At 38.3% G+C, this 18,469-nt stretch overlaps 1 protein-coding gene across 4 annotated transcripts in view; it reads left to right on the forward strand.

Moving 5' to 3' along the window:
- Positions 1 to 10: 10 nt before the first annotated feature.
- Positions 11 to 18,469, forward strand: part of IDE (insulin degrading enzyme) — a 72,499-nt gene continuing 54,040 nt past the window's right edge. Inside the window, exons 1-5 of one of the 4 annotated variants that reach the window (XM_052799862.1) lie at positions 11 to 127; positions 11,595 to 11,779; positions 13,207 to 13,414; positions 14,230 to 14,399; positions 17,653 to 17,775. In XM_052799862.1, the coding sequence (XP_052655822.1) occupies positions 11,620 to 11,779; positions 13,207 to 13,414; positions 14,230 to 14,399; positions 17,653 to 17,775 (661 nt within the window). In that variant the 5' untranslated portion in view covers positions 11 to 127; positions 11,595 to 11,619. Of the gene's footprint in view, positions 128 to 223; positions 480 to 11,594; positions 11,780 to 13,206; positions 13,415 to 14,229; positions 14,400 to 17,652; positions 17,776 to 18,469 lie in introns of those variants that run through there. The other 3 variants (XM_052799863.1, XM_052799861.1, XM_052799859.1) reach the window with 3 other exon arrangements.

The following is an 18,469-nucleotide window of genomic DNA, read 5'->3' on the forward strand; positions in this document are numbered from 1 at the left end:
GCCCCGGCTCCCCGCCCAGCCACCCACCCCCTCCTCCGCCTCCTCCCAGAGGCCCCCCTGCCCCCTCCCCAGCCACAGCCGCAGCCCCGGCCCTCCCGGCAGCAGACGCAGCCTCCCGCACCCCCAGGTACGGGCTCCGCTAGGCCGGGCGCGGTGGTGGCGGCCCCGCCGGGCGAGGAGGGCGGACGGGACCCCGAGGGCGCCGGGGAGGGATTGGCCAGGCGGCGAGGGGAGGCGGGCGGAGAAAATGGCGCCGCCGCCGGCCGCCGCGCCGAGGAGCGGCGCGTGCTGAGGCGAGCGGAGCCGGGCCGGGGCTGGGCGGCAGCGGGGAGAGGCCGGGGGCTGGCGGCGGGGCCGGGATATGCGGCAGCGGCTGCTTCCTGTGCTGAGGCGGGCTCTGCTGGGCTCAGCGCGCCCCTGGGCCGCCCCGGCCTCCCGGTTTTTCCCTCAGTGCCGGCGGCGCAGCTTTCCCGGGTACGGTGCGTGTGCGGCGGGGGCCGGGGCGGGCGGGCCGGGGCAGGTCCCCGTGTCCCGGCACCGTGAGGTCGGAGGTCCGCTCCTGTGCCTCGCTGCGTCGCGTAAGAGGTGGCGGCGCGGCCGGTGGCGGGGGCACCTTGTGCGCCCAGGGGAGTGCCCGCCCTGCCCCGAGTGCGGCTTCACCGCCGGGGTCTGTGGGGAGCCAGGGGAGCTCGGCCCGCGGCCGCGGAAACGCGGGGCTGGCGGCGAAGCCCTCTGGGGGGGAAGCGGTGGGGGAGCCGGGGGCGGCGGGCCCGCGTGCGCCGGGGAGGCCTGCGTCCTGTCCTGCCCGCCCCCGGCAGGGCCTGCCCGCGAGAGCCCGGTGCGCGGCGGGGCTGCCGCGCTCGTGTGTCTCCAGCTGCACCTCCGTTGACAAAGCAGGCTCGGTCATCAGCTGTACGGCTATGGCGCGGCTTTAGTTGCCCGGTGGGCTTGCATTGTTGGTGTCCTCCTCCCCCCCCCCCCCAAAAAAAAAAAACCCCAACGCCAAACAAGGGAATTTTCATGTTGCTTAACTTGCCATGTCTTCCTAAGCCATAGATATTTAAAAAATTTCTTACATTGTTTAAAAAGAAACTGCTATCAGAGTTACACAAAGTTGACTCTGTCAAAGGGAGCAGCCTCTTCAGTTTGTGACGAGCTGTCTAGTACTGGCATTGTGTGGGTCTTGGCTTTGTGTGTGCGTGGGTGTTACCAGTTCCAGTAGAGACAGTAAGTAACCTCGATCGAGAGAGGAGCGGGCGGGAGGCTGGCATGGCTCACTTTAGGGGCAAATTAAACTGCGTAACAACTCGGCAAAGTTTTTTCAGGAAGGGAGCTGGGTAAGGGAAAGAGGCTAAGTTGTTTTCTTTCTTTAACACTGTATCTGTTATCTTAATAGCAAAACCTATATTTAACACTGGAAAACTAAGAGACGTCAAAAGTAGCATCTTTCAGGGGAAAAAAAGTGAGTTATGATGACTCATGCTGTCAATGCTTGTGTGTCAAAATTCGGATGCACCGTTAATGTTCGTAATTGCTATGTATGCTTCAGTATTGTAAAGGTAATCCACAATGTATATTCGGAGCCAATGCTTTTCTCAGGCTGTAGTTTCTCCTGCTGCATTACTCCTCTTTAAGCATGTGATTATATGCAGTATTTGGACTTAATTTTATATATGTGAGTAGGCCTGTTGTGTTTTCATACTGCCTACAACCATGATTTAATCATCCGTTTAATTTTAATTGTGAATTAGGATTTACATAAATAATAATGAAATGAGAGCAGGCATAGTGCTTTCATGTGATGATTTTTTTAAGATGGCAAACGTGAAAATTAAGAATCTTTTTCCATTACATCTTCCCTGTTTCCATTTCTGGTTTTTGTTCATACTTTCACCTTTTTTTCAGCTTTAACTTTTTCTTCTCATATAATTTTTAACCTTCATCTGCACGTCAGGTAGCAAGATAATTTCTCAGTTAGAACTTCTTATCTCCTCCTTTTCATCTCGTGTACAGCATTGAAATTATCTATTCTAGTTGGGAAGTCCCTAGAAGGGTTCATGTTTGCATGCTTTTTTTGCTCACTCTCTCCCTTCTGTCTTCAGTTGCTTGTAAGGCTGTGGCTTAATCCCTTAGATGAAACAGTACCTTTGGGAATTTGATCAAACTGTCAAGGGTATAACTTATTTTGTACATGAATACAAAAGCAGTTCCCTACTGTGTTAGGTCCAGAAGAAGAAAGAGAGCAGGGACAAAAAGTTCCTTACCTTTGGTGTTTTACTGAACTGGAAGGTGTTAGGCTCCTGGCTGGGGGTCATTGCAGGTTATTGTAGAAGTCATTTACTAAAAATACTATCAGACCATTTGACAGATCACATGTTGGGTTGATATTTTTGATATATTAATTCTATTGTATTAGATTCTTTCATAATAATTTAGATATATTGATCTTTTAACAAGATAGGAATCAAAATGTTTGTAATAAAAATGTCTGTAGAGGAATTGATTTAATCAGTTTTGTGTCTAGTTATGTATTTGTATATGCATGGTCTGTCAATGAGCATCTTTATGTTCTCAGCTTTTATGATGTCTCTAAGTTGATAAAATATGCTTATGAGGTAGCACTGTATATATGTAACAAGGTGATTTTTAGTGGAGTTTGTTTGAAAGTTGCTTCACTGTAGCTTTCCGTTTAGATCTGACATTCTGCAACTTGTTTTTAGCATGAGTCAGAACTATAGCTTGCCTGAAAAATTGAAATGGGAAAAAATGCTGTAGAGTTGAGAGTTTACTTACAGCATTAACAGTGGAACTAGAATTGAATTGTCCAAAATCATAAAAACTAAAATACAAAATAGGTAAACAGCCAGGATTTCCTTTGTTGAAACACACCGCTGACTCTTGTAAATTGCTCGTTGTTATAGGTCTGTTGGTTATGTCAAAGCTCTAGTGTTAGATAAGCAATTGTTTTTAACGTGGGATTACAGTACTTTCCATGATTCAGAATCCTAAAGTTCTGTTTTTGTTGCTAGATCAGATTTTTCTTGCAGTTCTCTCATCTTTCTGTGTATTTCTTGTTGTTATGCAGTATAACTAAAGTTTTAGACTCATCTTGTTTTTTTAATTCAGACCTCACAAGTTTTTCTTTTCGAGGGTATGAGACAGATGGTAGCATAAAGTGTTAAGTGAGTTGGCTTTACAAAGAGTCTCGGGCAATCTGATGTGCTACTTGCAGATAAAATGTATGAAATACACATCAAAATACAGTTAGAGGTCCCTCCTGTAGCATCCAGTTTATGTTTCCTAGGGTGTGCAGGGCTATCTGCTAGACACCACTGCTGCACTGTGGTTGTGGACCAAGCCCTGCAGCTGTAAGGTTGTGGAGGAAAAATGTCAGGGAGGGAGGAAGAGAGAATGAGAACCACTGGCTTGCAAGTATTCAATGCATAAAGCAATTAATTGAATTAATGAGTACATTTCTGAAGAAAATGAGGAAAATATACTTTCAAGCAGTTGGTCATGTAATGCAGAAACTAGTCTTATCAGTCTTGTTCTTAGCATGCAGTTTGAGACTGATGAAAATAATGATGCAAGCCGAAATACTATGCCAGATTTGTGAAATCATTCTGAAGATTCTATATCATCATATCATCTAAAGAGTAAAACCAGATAATTTTACTTAAATTTAAAAAAGAACCAATCTTTCAAATAATGAAAGGCTTCAAAACCCTTTTGGAATTTGCTTAATTTTAAGCAGTCTTGTAAAAAATTGAAGCAAAGAAGTGCTAAGTGTCTTATATTTCTGGTGAACTTGGATAAAACTTGTTTACCCTTGGAGGGTGTGTTTTGATGAATTGTTTGGAGCAATTTTTGAAGGGAGAGGAGAAGTGAGCTGAAGTGATGTAGAAATTTTTAAAAATTTGTTATCCTTTATTGCTGTGTCTGACATCAGATTGTATAAAAACCTGCTTTTTTTTTACTTTTTTTACACAGTGCTTTGGAAACTGTGGAATTGTCAAGTTAAGGAATGTAGTTTTAGGGCAGTAAATTAGCTTTATGGTGTCTTGATTGTATATCCCATCCTGTTTGACCAACACAAGACTGCTGAAAACACACATCGTTTTACTACTTGGACCAGTTACTCAGCTGGGGCCTGATCTTACATGTGAAGCTACCAGGGCCCTTGTTTTTGCCAAGTTCACACGTGATATTGTCTCATTAATGCTACTGGTAATTCCTGTACACTGGTGTGTAGGACCAGTGTTTCTGCTGTCACGTTGGCAGTGAAACCTGTGGCAGACCAAGTTTTACTGCTGTGATCTAGAAGCTGTAGAAGCTGGACCCTTCTGGGAATGAGAGCAAGGCAGGCATCTGCCCTGGCCACCATCATTAGGAGGGAATTTTCCGAGTCAGTTACAGACTTGGCAGAAAGCTGCAGACTGAAGTTCTGAAAATGCTTTAATTGTAGCAAGACTTCAGAATTTCTTCAAAATGAACTACATAACAAAACCTTATAAATATTCATCATCTTCAAACTTGCCTGATTTGGCATGATTAGTTGTTCTAAATAACTTGGTAGCACTGATTAAATCATTGTGGGTCTTTGTAGTTGGAGCTTTTGTGTATGAAGTAATATGCTGAATTCCTGATGAGTTTAAAAGTGATAAAACATGTTAACGTTTTGAGCAGTTTATCTACTTATGCAGTCTATCTGCCTGTGTATGCGATCAGATTTATTTAAATCAGCATCAGGAATGTGTTGGGATCTTATACGTTCTCTAGCTTCGTGACAAGTAAATTCACAGAATATCGATGCTTTATGGATGTTGAATAATGTGAACTGTTTTCGTCTCTAAATATGTAAAAGAAGGATTGCTAGGTTTGTCTACTGATGAACCTGCAACCCGAAAGAGTTATGGATAGTCTCCTGAAGTATCCTTTATGGTAATGGTCACCTGAGTTGATTTAATTTGGTTTGGTTTGGTTTGGATTGGTTTTGGGGTTTTTTTTGAGATTACTCTTTCTCTGCTCCATTTTTTTTTTATTACATTCTTGGTAACAGAACTTAGTAAAAAAATTTGTCTGATTTTAGGAAAAAACCTGTACTACCTACAGTTTAGTCTAAAAAATAATTTTTAATTATAGCATACAATTGAATCGAGAAGTTAAGAGAGGAGGTAGATTATTGGTTAACTTACTGGTAACATCACTGTTATACATACAAAGATGTCACAATGCCATTGAATTCTACTGCTGTCGTGAGGAGAGGTAGGTGCAAGAGACAAAGAGGACGGGTGAAGACCTGTAGAAGAATGGGGATTTATTTTATTGTTGCAAAGCCACGAGCTTGCAACTGAAGAAGTTCATGGACTCCTCCAGAGTGCTCAATTCAGTGCTGTCATCCCTGTAAGAGAGGTGAGAAAACTCTGGCCAGTAGTTCTGTAGCACCGGGCCTTGTGCCGAAGCACACAGCACTTATTTCACTCCAGGTTTTGGCAGCTGAAGAAATCTTCACGTAAGTTACTAAGAACTGTAAACCAAGATGGATTAGTAAATAATACAGAGAAGACATTATCAATGGTAGCTCCCTTGCAGGACAGAGCAGAGAGAGGTTTTGGCTTGACAGAGGTTTCGCTTCACTCTGGTAAATGGCAGGCAATTAAATTTGGAATTAAAAAAACCCTCAAACCTAAAAAGAAATGGATATAAATAAAACACAGAACTTGGAACAGTTGCAAAATGTGAGATTGAACATTACTGTGGTCTTTGTATAGTTTCAAAGACACAGTTAGGACTTCAATAACAGTTGTATTGCAGGCAGCATAACTTACCAAGTGTATTCAAGACAGATGAAACATGAGTTGAAAACAAGGAGCAATTCAGATCCTAGTATGTACAAGTGTAGACTTAAAGTGAGCGTGTTGCAATACCCACAGGTGTGTCCATAGAAGTAATTTGGGTTCAGTTGCATAAAAGCTTCAAGCAAATCCCAAATTTTAAGACAACTGATATAAATTGAAAGCAAGCACCCAAATCTACTGAGCTGGTAACTGTTGCCATTCATCTGGTTACATCAAGCTGACTGGTGTTTATAGCTATTCATCCAGCTCAGACCTATGTACCAGCATTTGAGTTAAATATGTGCAGCCAATCCTGGCAAAAAAATGTTGAAAAGCACTTTGGAGTTTGTGCTTTGGGGGTCATATTTTTATTAGCTAGTTACATTCTTGCATTAAAGCAACCCTCAGGAGTTTCTGTTAATTGGTTTTCAAATATGGTCCTTTAATTGTTCAAACATTGAACTTAGGTTTGACTACACTGGCTAATTTTTAATTAAAGTAAGTTTACTAAAATAGCTTTGAAAGATTAAAATAGTTAGGCAGAATCATATATCACTTAAACCCACTTTGTAATACTCTGTTTGCAGGTGGAACCTGGCATCCCCAGAGAGCCTCGCTGGTTCCAAGGGACTGCCTGCCTGGAAATCATTACAAAAATGGGGCCTCAAAGAACAGAATATAATTTTACTTCAGAGTGCTATAGTTTAAAATTCAGCATCTGTTGTAACTGATACTTTTCTTCTACAAGTGAAGTAATTTTGATGAGGAGGAAGAACATTTAATATTTCCTAGTCACTGAATAGGGACACTGCTCTCAGTTCAAACATCCCCATTCTTTTCTTTCTAGCTCTGTAATCTTGCCACCTGTAATTTTTGAGCCAGTGGAAGAATTCCCACTGCCACAGTAATGCTTTCTATTTGTTCCCACTGTCTTTGCTTTATGGGGTCTTTCTCTGTTGCTTCTGTTCTGTGAAAATAGTAGGACAATATTTCTTTCAATGACGTTTTTGTTAGGATAGTAGCTCTGCAATAAACGTAGTATCTAGTTTGTGCATTAATTTCTTTGCTACTGACCATCAGCATTCAATGCTCACTGTAATGACAGCATAACAAGTAGATATAGCACATGTACTTCAGGACAGTGTCTGAACGCAACTTTAAGAATTAAGCTACTTCTCAAAAAAATACAAGAAATATAGAATTCTTTCTGTTTCCATTACTTTTTTTTCCTGAGGCCAAAAGCAGTTCTATTGTCAAAAAGTGATTTGTAGTGTTTTAGGATTCTTGTGTGAAAGAATGGAACATGGTGTTGTTATAAAGCAATTACACTTAGAGAACTTAAAAGTTGCACAGAAAAGCAGTCATGTGAGGGAATGTTTAATATCTTACAGTTTACTCCTTAAGAAAAAGTCATTGTATAAATACTTGTATCTTAAGTGAAACTCTCTTTTCTAGCTATTGTATTGTAGTAACATAGCACCAGGAAGGGCGGTACTTAAGCAGGAGAGTATTGGTCTATTGACACGTTACCTTCCAGGAATATTGCATAGTTGATCTGCTCTTGCTTTTATATGAGTTGTCTGGTACTACAGTTTAGTTTGCAGGGAAATAATTGTGGGTTAATCATGCAGACCCATTTGAAGTTGAAGAGAATGTTGTATTCACAACGCCCATTGAAATAACAATGAAGACAGAGATACAAGTTTAAGTCCTTGGTTTGAAGGCTTAATTACTGCCAAGCTGGAGGTAGCCTATGAAAGAGGCAGAAGTAGGGAATGATAATAGAATGAAATGGAGGTGTACAGCTTCACAAGACATCAATTGAAATCTCATAAGATTTCACGGAAGCTGCGTAATTTGATGAATCACATTGGAAAGATGAGTCATCTGAACAAAGAGTAAAGTTCTGTGACTTGATGTGGTGTAGAAATAACAAGGAGATATCAGATGACAAGGAAATTGTGTAACGTTAAAAAGAAAACCAACTTGAGAGGTTTATAGTATATGTGCATCTTATGATAAGCAACTAGTATCTTAATGAGATGGAATGTTTTAGCTGAAAACCAAGTGATAAGTGTTCTTTAGCAGAGGCGAAATCAGGAGATTCAGAGATCTGCTTGCTCTCCTACACACTTGTCAGTCCAATAGAATTGTGTGCAAGTGAAATACAATTAACAGCAGCTTCTGTTTCATAGTTTCATCTATGAAAAGTAGTATCTATTCTCACTTAATGAATTTTACGCAGTATCTTAAGCTTAGTAGAATATTTCTACTTAGGAGACTGAACTTTGAACAAGGAGGCATTTTTTAAATCATAAGCATGGATTATATCAGTGTTGTTGATGCAGAGCAACATAGATGTTGCCGTACTTGGAGTATCTTTGGTTTTGAATGGTGTCTGCATTTTTGCAGCGGAAGGAAGCCCATGGATATTCCAAGCAGGATTAGCCTGAGTGCAGGGTTAAACTAGTGCATAAATGACAGGTTTAAATGAGAGTGTAGACATTTAAATTTAAATTCAGCATTTCAGTTACTGTTTAGTGATTATGTTTGACTGCACTTTCTTTTCAAGTTCATAGCGTGAGAACCATGTTTTACTAGTGGAAGTGTTTCTTTCTAAAATGCATTGAGCTGCACATTTTATAGAATCATGGAATCATTTAGGTTGGAAAAGACCTTTAAGATCATCAAGTCCAACCATCAACCATGCCCACTAAACCATGTTCTGGAGTACCTTGTCTATGTACTTTTTGAATACCTCCAGAGATGGTGACTCAACCACTTTCCTGGGCAGCCTGTTCCAATACCTGACAACCCTTTCAGTAAAGAAATTTTTCCTAATATCCAACCTAAACCTCCCCTGGTGCAACTTGAGGCCATTTTCTCTCGTCCTATCTCCAGCCACCTGACAGAAGAGACCAGCACCCACCTCACTACAACCTCCTTTCAGGTTTCAGCTTTTTTAAAGTTACTTCATATTGTTTATGTCTCTTGCTTAGAGACATTCAGATTCTGATTATTCATTGATGCTTTCTGTACTCGGCTTCTATTTTTTATTTGAATTATAATTCCTGTTTGTAATTTTGCTTTCTTTTATATAAGGGCGTGTTATAACTTAAGTCTATTTAAAAGTTCCAAAGTAATCCTTTTACTTCTTTCAAAAGTATTCAATGATCTAATGCTTACTTTACTGCTTTTTTTTTTTTTTTTTTTTACAATATTACCTTCTCCAGTTTACATATTTATCTCCTTCCTCAAGCATAAATCCAGTCTTAGACAAACTTTCACTCTGCTACAGGTAAAGTCTTAATTTTCTGTTTGTGAAACACTTGTTTTTCACTGATTCTGCTGTAGACCTTACGTTCATAAACTTTCTATCCTTAACATGCTGTTAATAATGAGCTCTTTATCAGCCTCGTTATAATATATAACACCAACACTGATGACTGTGCATCTGGTTGCTTCAAGTTGGCTGTTGTTTTTATATCATAGAATCACATGAATAAATGGGAAGGAGATAATCCAGAGGGACAGTAGCTCACAGAACTGCTTCCCATTTTGAGAATGATACAGTATTTTAGGAAGGAGATTTTATTAGCTAACTCCCTTTTTCATTTGTAATTTTAAACTGTAAATAAAATATATAATCAGATTTTGTTTTCTGAAGTTTTTTGTTGTGTATCTGGTAACATTGAGTATGCAGTTGATTTGCTAGCTGGAGAGTTATTTAAAATGTCATGATTGAAGACCTGAAACAATAAGTATGTTGAGAACTGTGCAGTCCTTGATGTTCCACATCCTATACAGTCTTAAAGCTTGTATGTAGTCTTAAAACTTGGATGAAGTTCCTTGAACCATACAACCTGAAAATGGAAAAGTAAATACTGTGAAACTCCTTGTTATCTATGTGATACTGACAGGACCACACAAAATTTCTCATGCCTCTGTGTATGTGTTGTGGTGGGGAGTTAGACTTGGATCTGGTTTTCTTTGTAAGTGAAACTAGTTCAGCAATGACTGATGAAGCTCATGTAGTAAGTTACTTGGCAATATGGCAAGCAGCATTTCACCACAGGAAAATATTGAGTTTGGTTGGTATTTGTCCTGGTTTCGTCTGCAGTAGAGTTAATTTTCTTCCTAGTAGCTGGTATAGTGTTATATCTTGGATTCAGTATGAGAAGAATGTTGATAACACACTGATGTTTTCAGTTGTTGTTAAGTTGTGTTTAGACTAAGTCAAGGATTTTTCAGCTTCTCATGCCCAGCCAGCAAGAAGGCTGGAGGGGCACAAGAAGTTGGGAGGGGACACAGCCAGGGCAGCTGACCCAAACTGCCCAAAGGGGTATTCCATGCCATGTGATGTCATGCCCAGTATATAAACTGGGGGGAGTTGGTCTGGAGGGGGATCGCTGCTCGGGAACTAACTGGGCATCGGTCAGTGAGTGGTGAGCAATTGCATTGTGCATCACTTGTTTTGTATATTCCAATCCTTTTATTATTGTCATTATTGTCATTTTATTATTGTTATTATTATCATTATTAGTTTCTTCCTTTCTGTTCTATTAAAGTGTTCTTATCTCAGCCCAAGAGTTTTACCTTTTTCCTTCTGATTCTCTCCCCCATCCCACTGGGTGGGGGGAGTGAGTGAGCAGCTGCGTGGTGCTTAGTTGCTGGCTGGGGTTAAACCACGACAGTATTCTATATTAACAGGCCCCATTCTAAAACCCTCCCTGTAAAACAGGGTTAGAATTCAGTGGCTGTTACATACAGTAATATACCACGTGACTGGCACAGAGCATAGCTATCTGATTCCCCTTTTCTGGGGTTTGCTTTTTTGTGTGTGTGTGGTCTGTTTGGGGTTTTTTTGTGTTGGTGGTTTTTGTTTGTGGTTTTTTTTTTTTTTTTTAACATGCAGCCAAGCGGTTCCCCTCTACCTCCCCAAACACCCAAGTCTGAATGTCTCACCTTTTCACTTGACATTTAAAAAAAATGGAATAACCAGAGTTTATAATTTCAGAATCATGCTTAGTTTCTTAGCATTTCAAAATTGTCCCATTAAAGAAGCACGTCTCGTAGCATGTCTGTTAAACTAATAGTAGAAGTTTAAACATGTGAGACAGTCTGTTCCTGTTTATGACAGCAATTCTGCAGTGTGTTTGTATTTTTATGGCAACATTGTAAATGGTGTCACCCTTTCTTGCTTGAGTATACAAATCCAGTGGTTTATTAGTAAAATTTTGTTTATCTGACAATTGCAAAGTTACAACATTCATACTATAACCATGAATTCAGACACGTGAAATACTTTCCTGAAGCCTGAATGTATACTTGACATAGCAATGGATGCTTAATTTTGTTTAATTTTTATCGTAATTGAATAAGGGGATGATATTTCTTTACCAAGTTATTTTTTTTAATTACCATTAGTGTGAAACTTGAAACATTCAATAGTGATCTAGAGTTTTATCATGTTCTTTGGTCTTCTGTGGGTTTTTTTTGTTTTGTTTTAACAGCAGTATCTCTCAGGATCTGAACTATACTTTTAGGCCAGTTCTGTGAGTTTTGCACAGAACTAAGTTTCTTGCTGTCACTATTGCCCAGTATTCTCGAACATAATATTAAAATATTAGCAGTATTAGTAAATACTAATCAATACTAAATCACTTAGTAAAAATAAGTAAGTGAAAGTAAAAGTAAAAAAAGTAAAAATTATTTTAAGTAAAAATAGTAAGTGAAATTTCTTCTTTTTTCTTTAAGGTTTCAGAAAGAGACAAACAACAAAATGAACAATCCGGCTATTAAGAGAATAACAAATGAAATTATCAAATCGCCTGAGGATAAACGAGAATATCGTGGACTGGAATTGGCAAATGGCATTAAAGCTCTTCTCATTAGTGACCCCACCACAGATAAGTCTTCAGCAGCGCTTGATGTGCACATAGGTATTTAAAGCATGTTGTATTCATTATGACATTAATAAAAATGCTTTAAGTTTTGGTATCTAATTGCAAATAAACTGACAGGAGTGGTATCCAGTTGGCAGCCTAGTCTTTTATTGTAATTTAGAGTTTGTTTAATTCTTTGACACATCAAGTTGAAAATTATTAGCGCTAATTAAATTCTCTTATTGTACTCTGTGTTTACTCAAGTGTAGCTCAGTCAGTAGAAAGACTTCTTTTAACCATTAAGTTTTGTGTTATGAAAGATCTTTTGTAAGCAGAAAAGGGGCGGGTGTGAGTGCAATTATTTCAGCTCCATTTGTCATGTCATACTTTTTTTTTTTTTTTCATGTTAAGTTGTTGATGTCTAGAGGTGAGAAAATGCTGTAGTGCTGGAGGAGTTGGAGAGGCATTCCCTAACTCCAATCATGCTTAAGTGTCCTAGCAGAAATACTGGAAATAGAAGGGGAAGGGGGTTACTTTGACTCTTTGGAATAATGGAAACCTTTTCTTATATCTGAGGTATTTCTTAAGCTTGTGTAGTTTCTCAGTTGCTTGGAAAGTATGACGCACGTATACATTACCTAAGCATCCTTACTCATTACCTAAGCATCCTCTTGCCATGTTTGTAGTTTGGAGCTCTTGCTGCTATTGGTGTTAGGACAGAAGTAGTAGAGTAACTTTGAAAACTTCTGGCCTTTTTTTATTATGGAGATGGCTGTCAGAAATCATTATCTAGTTCAGAGGATCCCAAATGTGTTTTTGTTAGGTACTATGACAGTAATAGCCAACTGCAACATCCAGTTCCTGCACATGTACTGGAGGAGATGTATCTGTTGCTTTCATCTCTACTCTCCCATTGCGCATCGTTGCACACTCCAAAGCAGGACTACTAGACTCAAACTTCCATGTTTCTGGCTTCCATTCTTGCACATAATTATTGTCTTTTAATCTTTCTGCCTTCACACCTCCTAGCTGGTCATCAATAGCTGCTTGTGTTCAGGCAATTACAGGTTATCACTCGTCCTATAAACCACAGGATAAATACCTCCTTAATTGTGGTTGGCAATTGCTGCCTTTTAACACAGTGCAGTTATTAAAGTCAAGGTATAGAAGTCAGAACATTGTGATCTGCTGGGTCTTTACAGATTATGAGTCATGGTATTGAATTGAAAAATTGTCTCTATAAGGCAATGCAGGCTGATCTGGAGAGGCAATTTGAGACACTAATTGGTTCAGTTACTCATTCTAAATTTTTTTTTTTTTTAAGATTTAGTTTAGTGGACGATAGCTGCACAAGTGTCTACTTACATCTACAGAATTTATATAATTGCCAGAAGGAAACATACTGTAATATAAAGCACTTTAAAAGACTTAACATTTTAGTATTACTTTTTATGAATGGTTACATGAAATTTTTCTTCCTGCAGGATCCTTGTCTGATCCCCCCAACATTGCTGGGCTTAGTCATTTTTGTGAGCATATGCTGTTCCTGGGAACCAAGAAATATCCAAAAGAGAATGAGTATAGCCAATTTCTTAGTGAGCATGCTGGGAGCTCAAATGCTTTCACGAGTGGAGAACATACCAACTATTACTTCGATGTGTCACATGAACATCTAGAAGGTGCACTAGACAGGTAAACACATTTTTTTTATATTTCATTTTTTGTTATATAAGTGCTATTTGCAATTGTGTAAAAGTTTTTTTGGTAATCATTATGATATTAAAGAAAGAGTTGAGAGATTATCTTTTGTTAAAAATGATACCAGATATTTTTCAGTTCAAAAGTTTTGCTCAAATTTTTTCAGCTAGCAGAGTTCTTAACTGAGGCAGAATTTTTGAAGTTCAAAAGTTGTGTTTACACTGAATATTTTTGGAAAGGTGGGGCACAGAATATGATCATGAACTTTTGTGTTATGCAAATACTCTGACTGTATAATGAAATACTATGCTTCCCATAGGATCCTTATTTCATTGATAGCAAAAGAAAGATGAAGTCTAGAAATATATTAGGATGCCTTTAGTAAAAGGAACTCACTGAAATCTCTGCCTTTTGTGGGAGGGGACAGAAATTGAAAGTGTGTAGTCAGTGAGGTAAAGAGTGGATTTTCCCTTTGGATTTTCCCTGGATGTCTGACAAGACTGATTTGATTTGTGAGATTAAGAGCCTCTTGCAGCTAAACTTCAAAACAGTAGAAATTCTGAGTGTATGAATTATGATGCAAGGTCCTTGATCCTTGTAGTACCTTATACGATGAATATGTTATCTGTGTTTATAGATAAAGAAATTGAGAAATACAGTGAATCAGTGTCAAAACTATTACAGAATTTATAAGTTCTGCATTAAAAAAATAATATATTCAGCTGTTTTCAGGAGGTACCAAGCTTCATACTTTTCTGTTACCTTTTATGTACAGTACTCTTGACTTGAATTAAAATTTTTCTGTTTAGATTTGCCCAGTTTTTCCTGTGCCCTTTGTTTGATGAAAGCTGCAAAGACAGGGAAGTGAATGCTGTTGATTCTGAGCATGAGAAGAATCTGATGAATGATGCCTGGAGGTTGTTTCAGTTGGAGAAGGCTACTGGAAACCCCAATCATCCCTTCAGTAAATTTGGAACAGGTTTGTCAGAATATAATTATCCATCCATTTGAGTTGTGTAACATACATTGTATTATTGTTTATATAAAATTGTTGAAGACAGATTGAAACAATTCCCTTTTTTTCCTCTCCATACATGTTTATCATGGTGCTTTATCACATTTTCCACATCATAGCCCAAACAGAGCTAGACAAAAACATAGAAAACAGAGTGATCCAAGACTTGCAGTACAGTGATGAAGCATCCTTTATGATTCTGATAATTACTGCAGTGAATGCTGTTTTCCAATTACTGGATTTGTCATAATTTGGTACTGTTAAGTCTTTGTGTATAACAAAGTGAATGAACTGTGTTTAAATTGTTTAGCCACATGCTCTTTTTGCTAACTAGTATTGCATTAGGACTAGATGACAGTGACTAGGTCAAATCAGAAGGATCAGCAGAGTAAGAATATAAAAACAAAATCTTAAGCATAAAACACAACAGTAGTAGCTGGACAGATAAAACGGTTTTGGAGAAATCCCAATCTTATGGCTGTAGTTTTTTTTCAGGCTTTATTATTCATAGAATGCTTCGTAACAATTTAAACACCCCAAAACCTCAATTTAAAAAGCATTAAAGTAAGATACCATAGTCGCGGTCAAAACCACAAATGTTTGATGCTTTGGCAGAAGTTTAATTTTTTTTTTTCATAGAAGTTATTTTCTACATGAATTTATTTTTCAGACTGTCAAAGTAACAGGGCTATTAATTCATGCACTGCACTGTTTAATCCTTGAGCATGAATGTGTTTTGTGGCTGGGTCAGTTTGCTGGATGAATAGTTGATGCAAATATTGGGTACAGTAGGATGATAGGAGGGCAGATAATGGGCTTTAAGGACTGGTTTCTTCCTCTGTCTCAAGAAAGAGAAGAATATTTTTGCACCTGTTGATGGAGGGCATAGTTGAGGGGCTGGTAGCCAGCTGCTGCAAGAGCATGTATTGCTCTGTACACCAATAAAGAGAGGCTGTCTGAAACAGGGAAACTATAACCGCATTCTTCAAACAGGTAAATTTGAAAATAAAGTCTTGGGAACTACATATTGATAAGCAGGCAAGCATCCAAATTACATTCTGTAATCTCTGCTATTGAAGAGATCATTTATTTTTTATATAGCACTCAGAAAACATAAGCAGAAGTTGCAGAAATAGTTTTCTACAATTTAAGAAGGTTTTATAGCTGACACATGTGAAATGTTTTCATGGGGACAATACCCAAAATGTGCTCAAATTCAATAGCAATAGCCATACTCACCTGTTCTTAGATTAGGCTCTGATTCTGAGATTAAATTATAGCCCATAGCGTTCCTGTAGATCTGATTTTGCAGAAGTAAAGCCCAGCTTTGATGGTTTTTATTTACCCAAAGAGATGACAACAGTAATACCGTTTTCATGACAATTGCAGTTGGCAGCCTTCTTATTGTTTCCTTTTGACCAGCTGAGATGATGTTAGTCTAGCAGAACACAGGAATGACTCCATTTGATGCTTCAGGTCACTCCCTGTTGCTGTGCAGCCTGTTTTGCCAGGAAACCTTCTATTACTCTTCGTCTGTCCAGAGAAACAAATGCACCTTAATCTTCCAGTTTTCTTGTTAGGATGTGCATTTTGTCCCCAGATACCCTTTACCCATCTTTCTGAATGAATGAATGCCTATGATGGTAATTCTTCTCCATCAGTACCCTCAATAGTGTCAAGTACTTTCCCAGGCACTTCTGCACTGTCTAGTGTCCATTTTCCTACATCTACAAGGTGTCTTCTGATTGTTGTCTCTTAATGTACTTCAGTACTGTAACAGCACAGTTAATGAGCTAAAGCTTTATGTTATGTTACGTTATTTTATTTTATTTTAACCTGTGTATTGATTCTGTGGGAATAAACACAGTGGGGTATCTAAAACTTCTGCATTTCATTTGTCTGCAGATGGTGACGAATATAGACAAAATCTTTTAAACATAATAACCTAATTATCCTTTTTGGGTGTCATTAAGAATCCTTGCTTTTACTCACATGTGAACTTTGAAAATTAAAGCAATGTATTGCTTCAGGCAGCCTCTCTATGATGTTGACTGTTGCAGTTGTAGTTAGACTTGTATCTAATCACCAAACATCTGGACAATATACTTGTCTTATTTATGTATCTAACTTTACCTCATTGATTTGTATTAACTTATGTCTGTGATTGTAGGATTTATGCACTGGGCCTATATGCGTAGCAGGCATGCTCTCCTCTCCCAGTCTTTTTCTCTCTTGCTGTTTTTCTGATAAACACACAAGTCAACTCTTCTGCTACGTTTTCTTGCCTTATTTTTCCTTCTCATCCCTTGTTCTCTTCTGTACCTGGTCTGACTGTGGCTTGAGGGAGCTACTGATCTCAAAGTTAACAGATAGAGTATTAGTTTGCAGTTCTGCTCTGTAGATTCTGTTGACCATTTTGTGTGTCCATGTAGTAATGGGAAGTGGAGTTGATTAAAATCCAGTGTGCTCTTTGTAAACTAATTTTGCTATTGTTTCAAGTTCTTACGTTTACTAAACAGGAGTTTTGATTTGGCTATAAATGTGGAATATGTCTTTAGAGTAAATTATTGAAAGCTTGATGTTGATGTAAAGATTGCACTAATTAACAGGAGGATAACTTAATGGAGAAAGTTTGGTATCTTCTGCTTATGGGCTTATTCAGGGAGAGTTGTAGTTCTCTTTCTCTCTAGTCCTGTTCCTCTATTGCAGCTACAGCGCAGCTGTTTGTGAAGCAGAAGCTGAACAGTCACAATTTACAAATCATGTTTGTAAACTAGTAATTATTTATTTCATTTAATAGTCTATAATTTGTGGCACACAATGCCACAGATAATTTCACACAGTGATTCCTATGACAGGAGTGTGTATATGGGAGTAAAACCTACTCCAAATGTACCAAAGGAAAGCCTTTTCCTCCTTCTGAATTAGAGCCTGGGCTTACTTGCATTGCTTTGAAGTAACCCATTCCAATTAAAAAGATTAATTTGCAAGACTAAAACATCTTCAGTTCTTTAGGAACGTGCAGATTGAGAGTGGAGGTATTTATTGTCTCTGATAAGCTGAGACAGTATTGATCCAGTTACTTATTATGGATTGTAATTATTTTTAAAATTACTATCCATCTGGAGGAAAGCAGATTTATTAATTTATATTTTTCTTTTTGATTTCTAAATTCATAAACATCAAATATTGTTAACTTTTTTTTTTTATGTTACAGGGAACAAACTCACTCTGGAAACCAGACCAACCAAAGAAGGAATAGATGTAAGACAAGAACTATTGAAGTTCCATTCTACTTATTATTCATCAAATTTAATGGCTATTTGTGTCTTAGGAAGAGGTGAGTTTTGTTCTGTTGGTTGAGTGAGACTCTACATGTATTTATGTTTGAAGAAAATTAAATGTATGCAAGTGTCTGAAAATCTGCGGAAAGGAAAAAAGTAAAACTTGTACAGACTGACCAAACATAATTTTATGTTTAGTGAAGTCTCCAAAGCAACTTGCAAGGTATACATTTATGTGTTTATAAGCTTACAATAGAAAAAATAAGCTGAAAATTTTAAATCCATTATTAAGTTACCAGTTGTTGTCATTGTATGTTTGTCTTATGAAGACTGACACCTGTCTGGTTTCAGGTTGGGAGGGCTTTTGATACTGTTTTCATGTTTTAGACTTACACTTCCACTACAAAAATTTCTGTATTATCAAAGGATAAACCTAACCTAACATTTAGATAAAAACCCTTTACTTCAGTGTCCTTCTGAATTAACTTAACAGAGGTTCCAGCTGCTTAAAATCTTCCACAGTCAAGATGATATTTTACATCGGTTTGCTAAAAGCTTAATAACAGTGTGTTCAAAACTGTTTGCTTTTTGAAAATATGCTGGCAGACTGTTATTTGTATGGTGTTTTACAATAACGCTCCAATGGTGAGTATGAATGGAATAAAATTCATTAGCAAAGTGAAATCTTCCTTTACAACTATCGGTTTACAGGATGCTGAGTATGAAGCTGATTAACAAAATGTACCTGTT

Source organism: Harpia harpyja, chromosome 10, assembly GCF_026419915.1.
Source record: "Harpia harpyja isolate bHarHar1 chromosome 10, bHarHar1 primary haplotype, whole genome shotgun sequence".
In the NCBI taxonomy this organism is placed as follows: Eukaryota; Metazoa; Chordata; class Aves; order Accipitriformes; family Accipitridae; genus Harpia; species Harpia harpyja.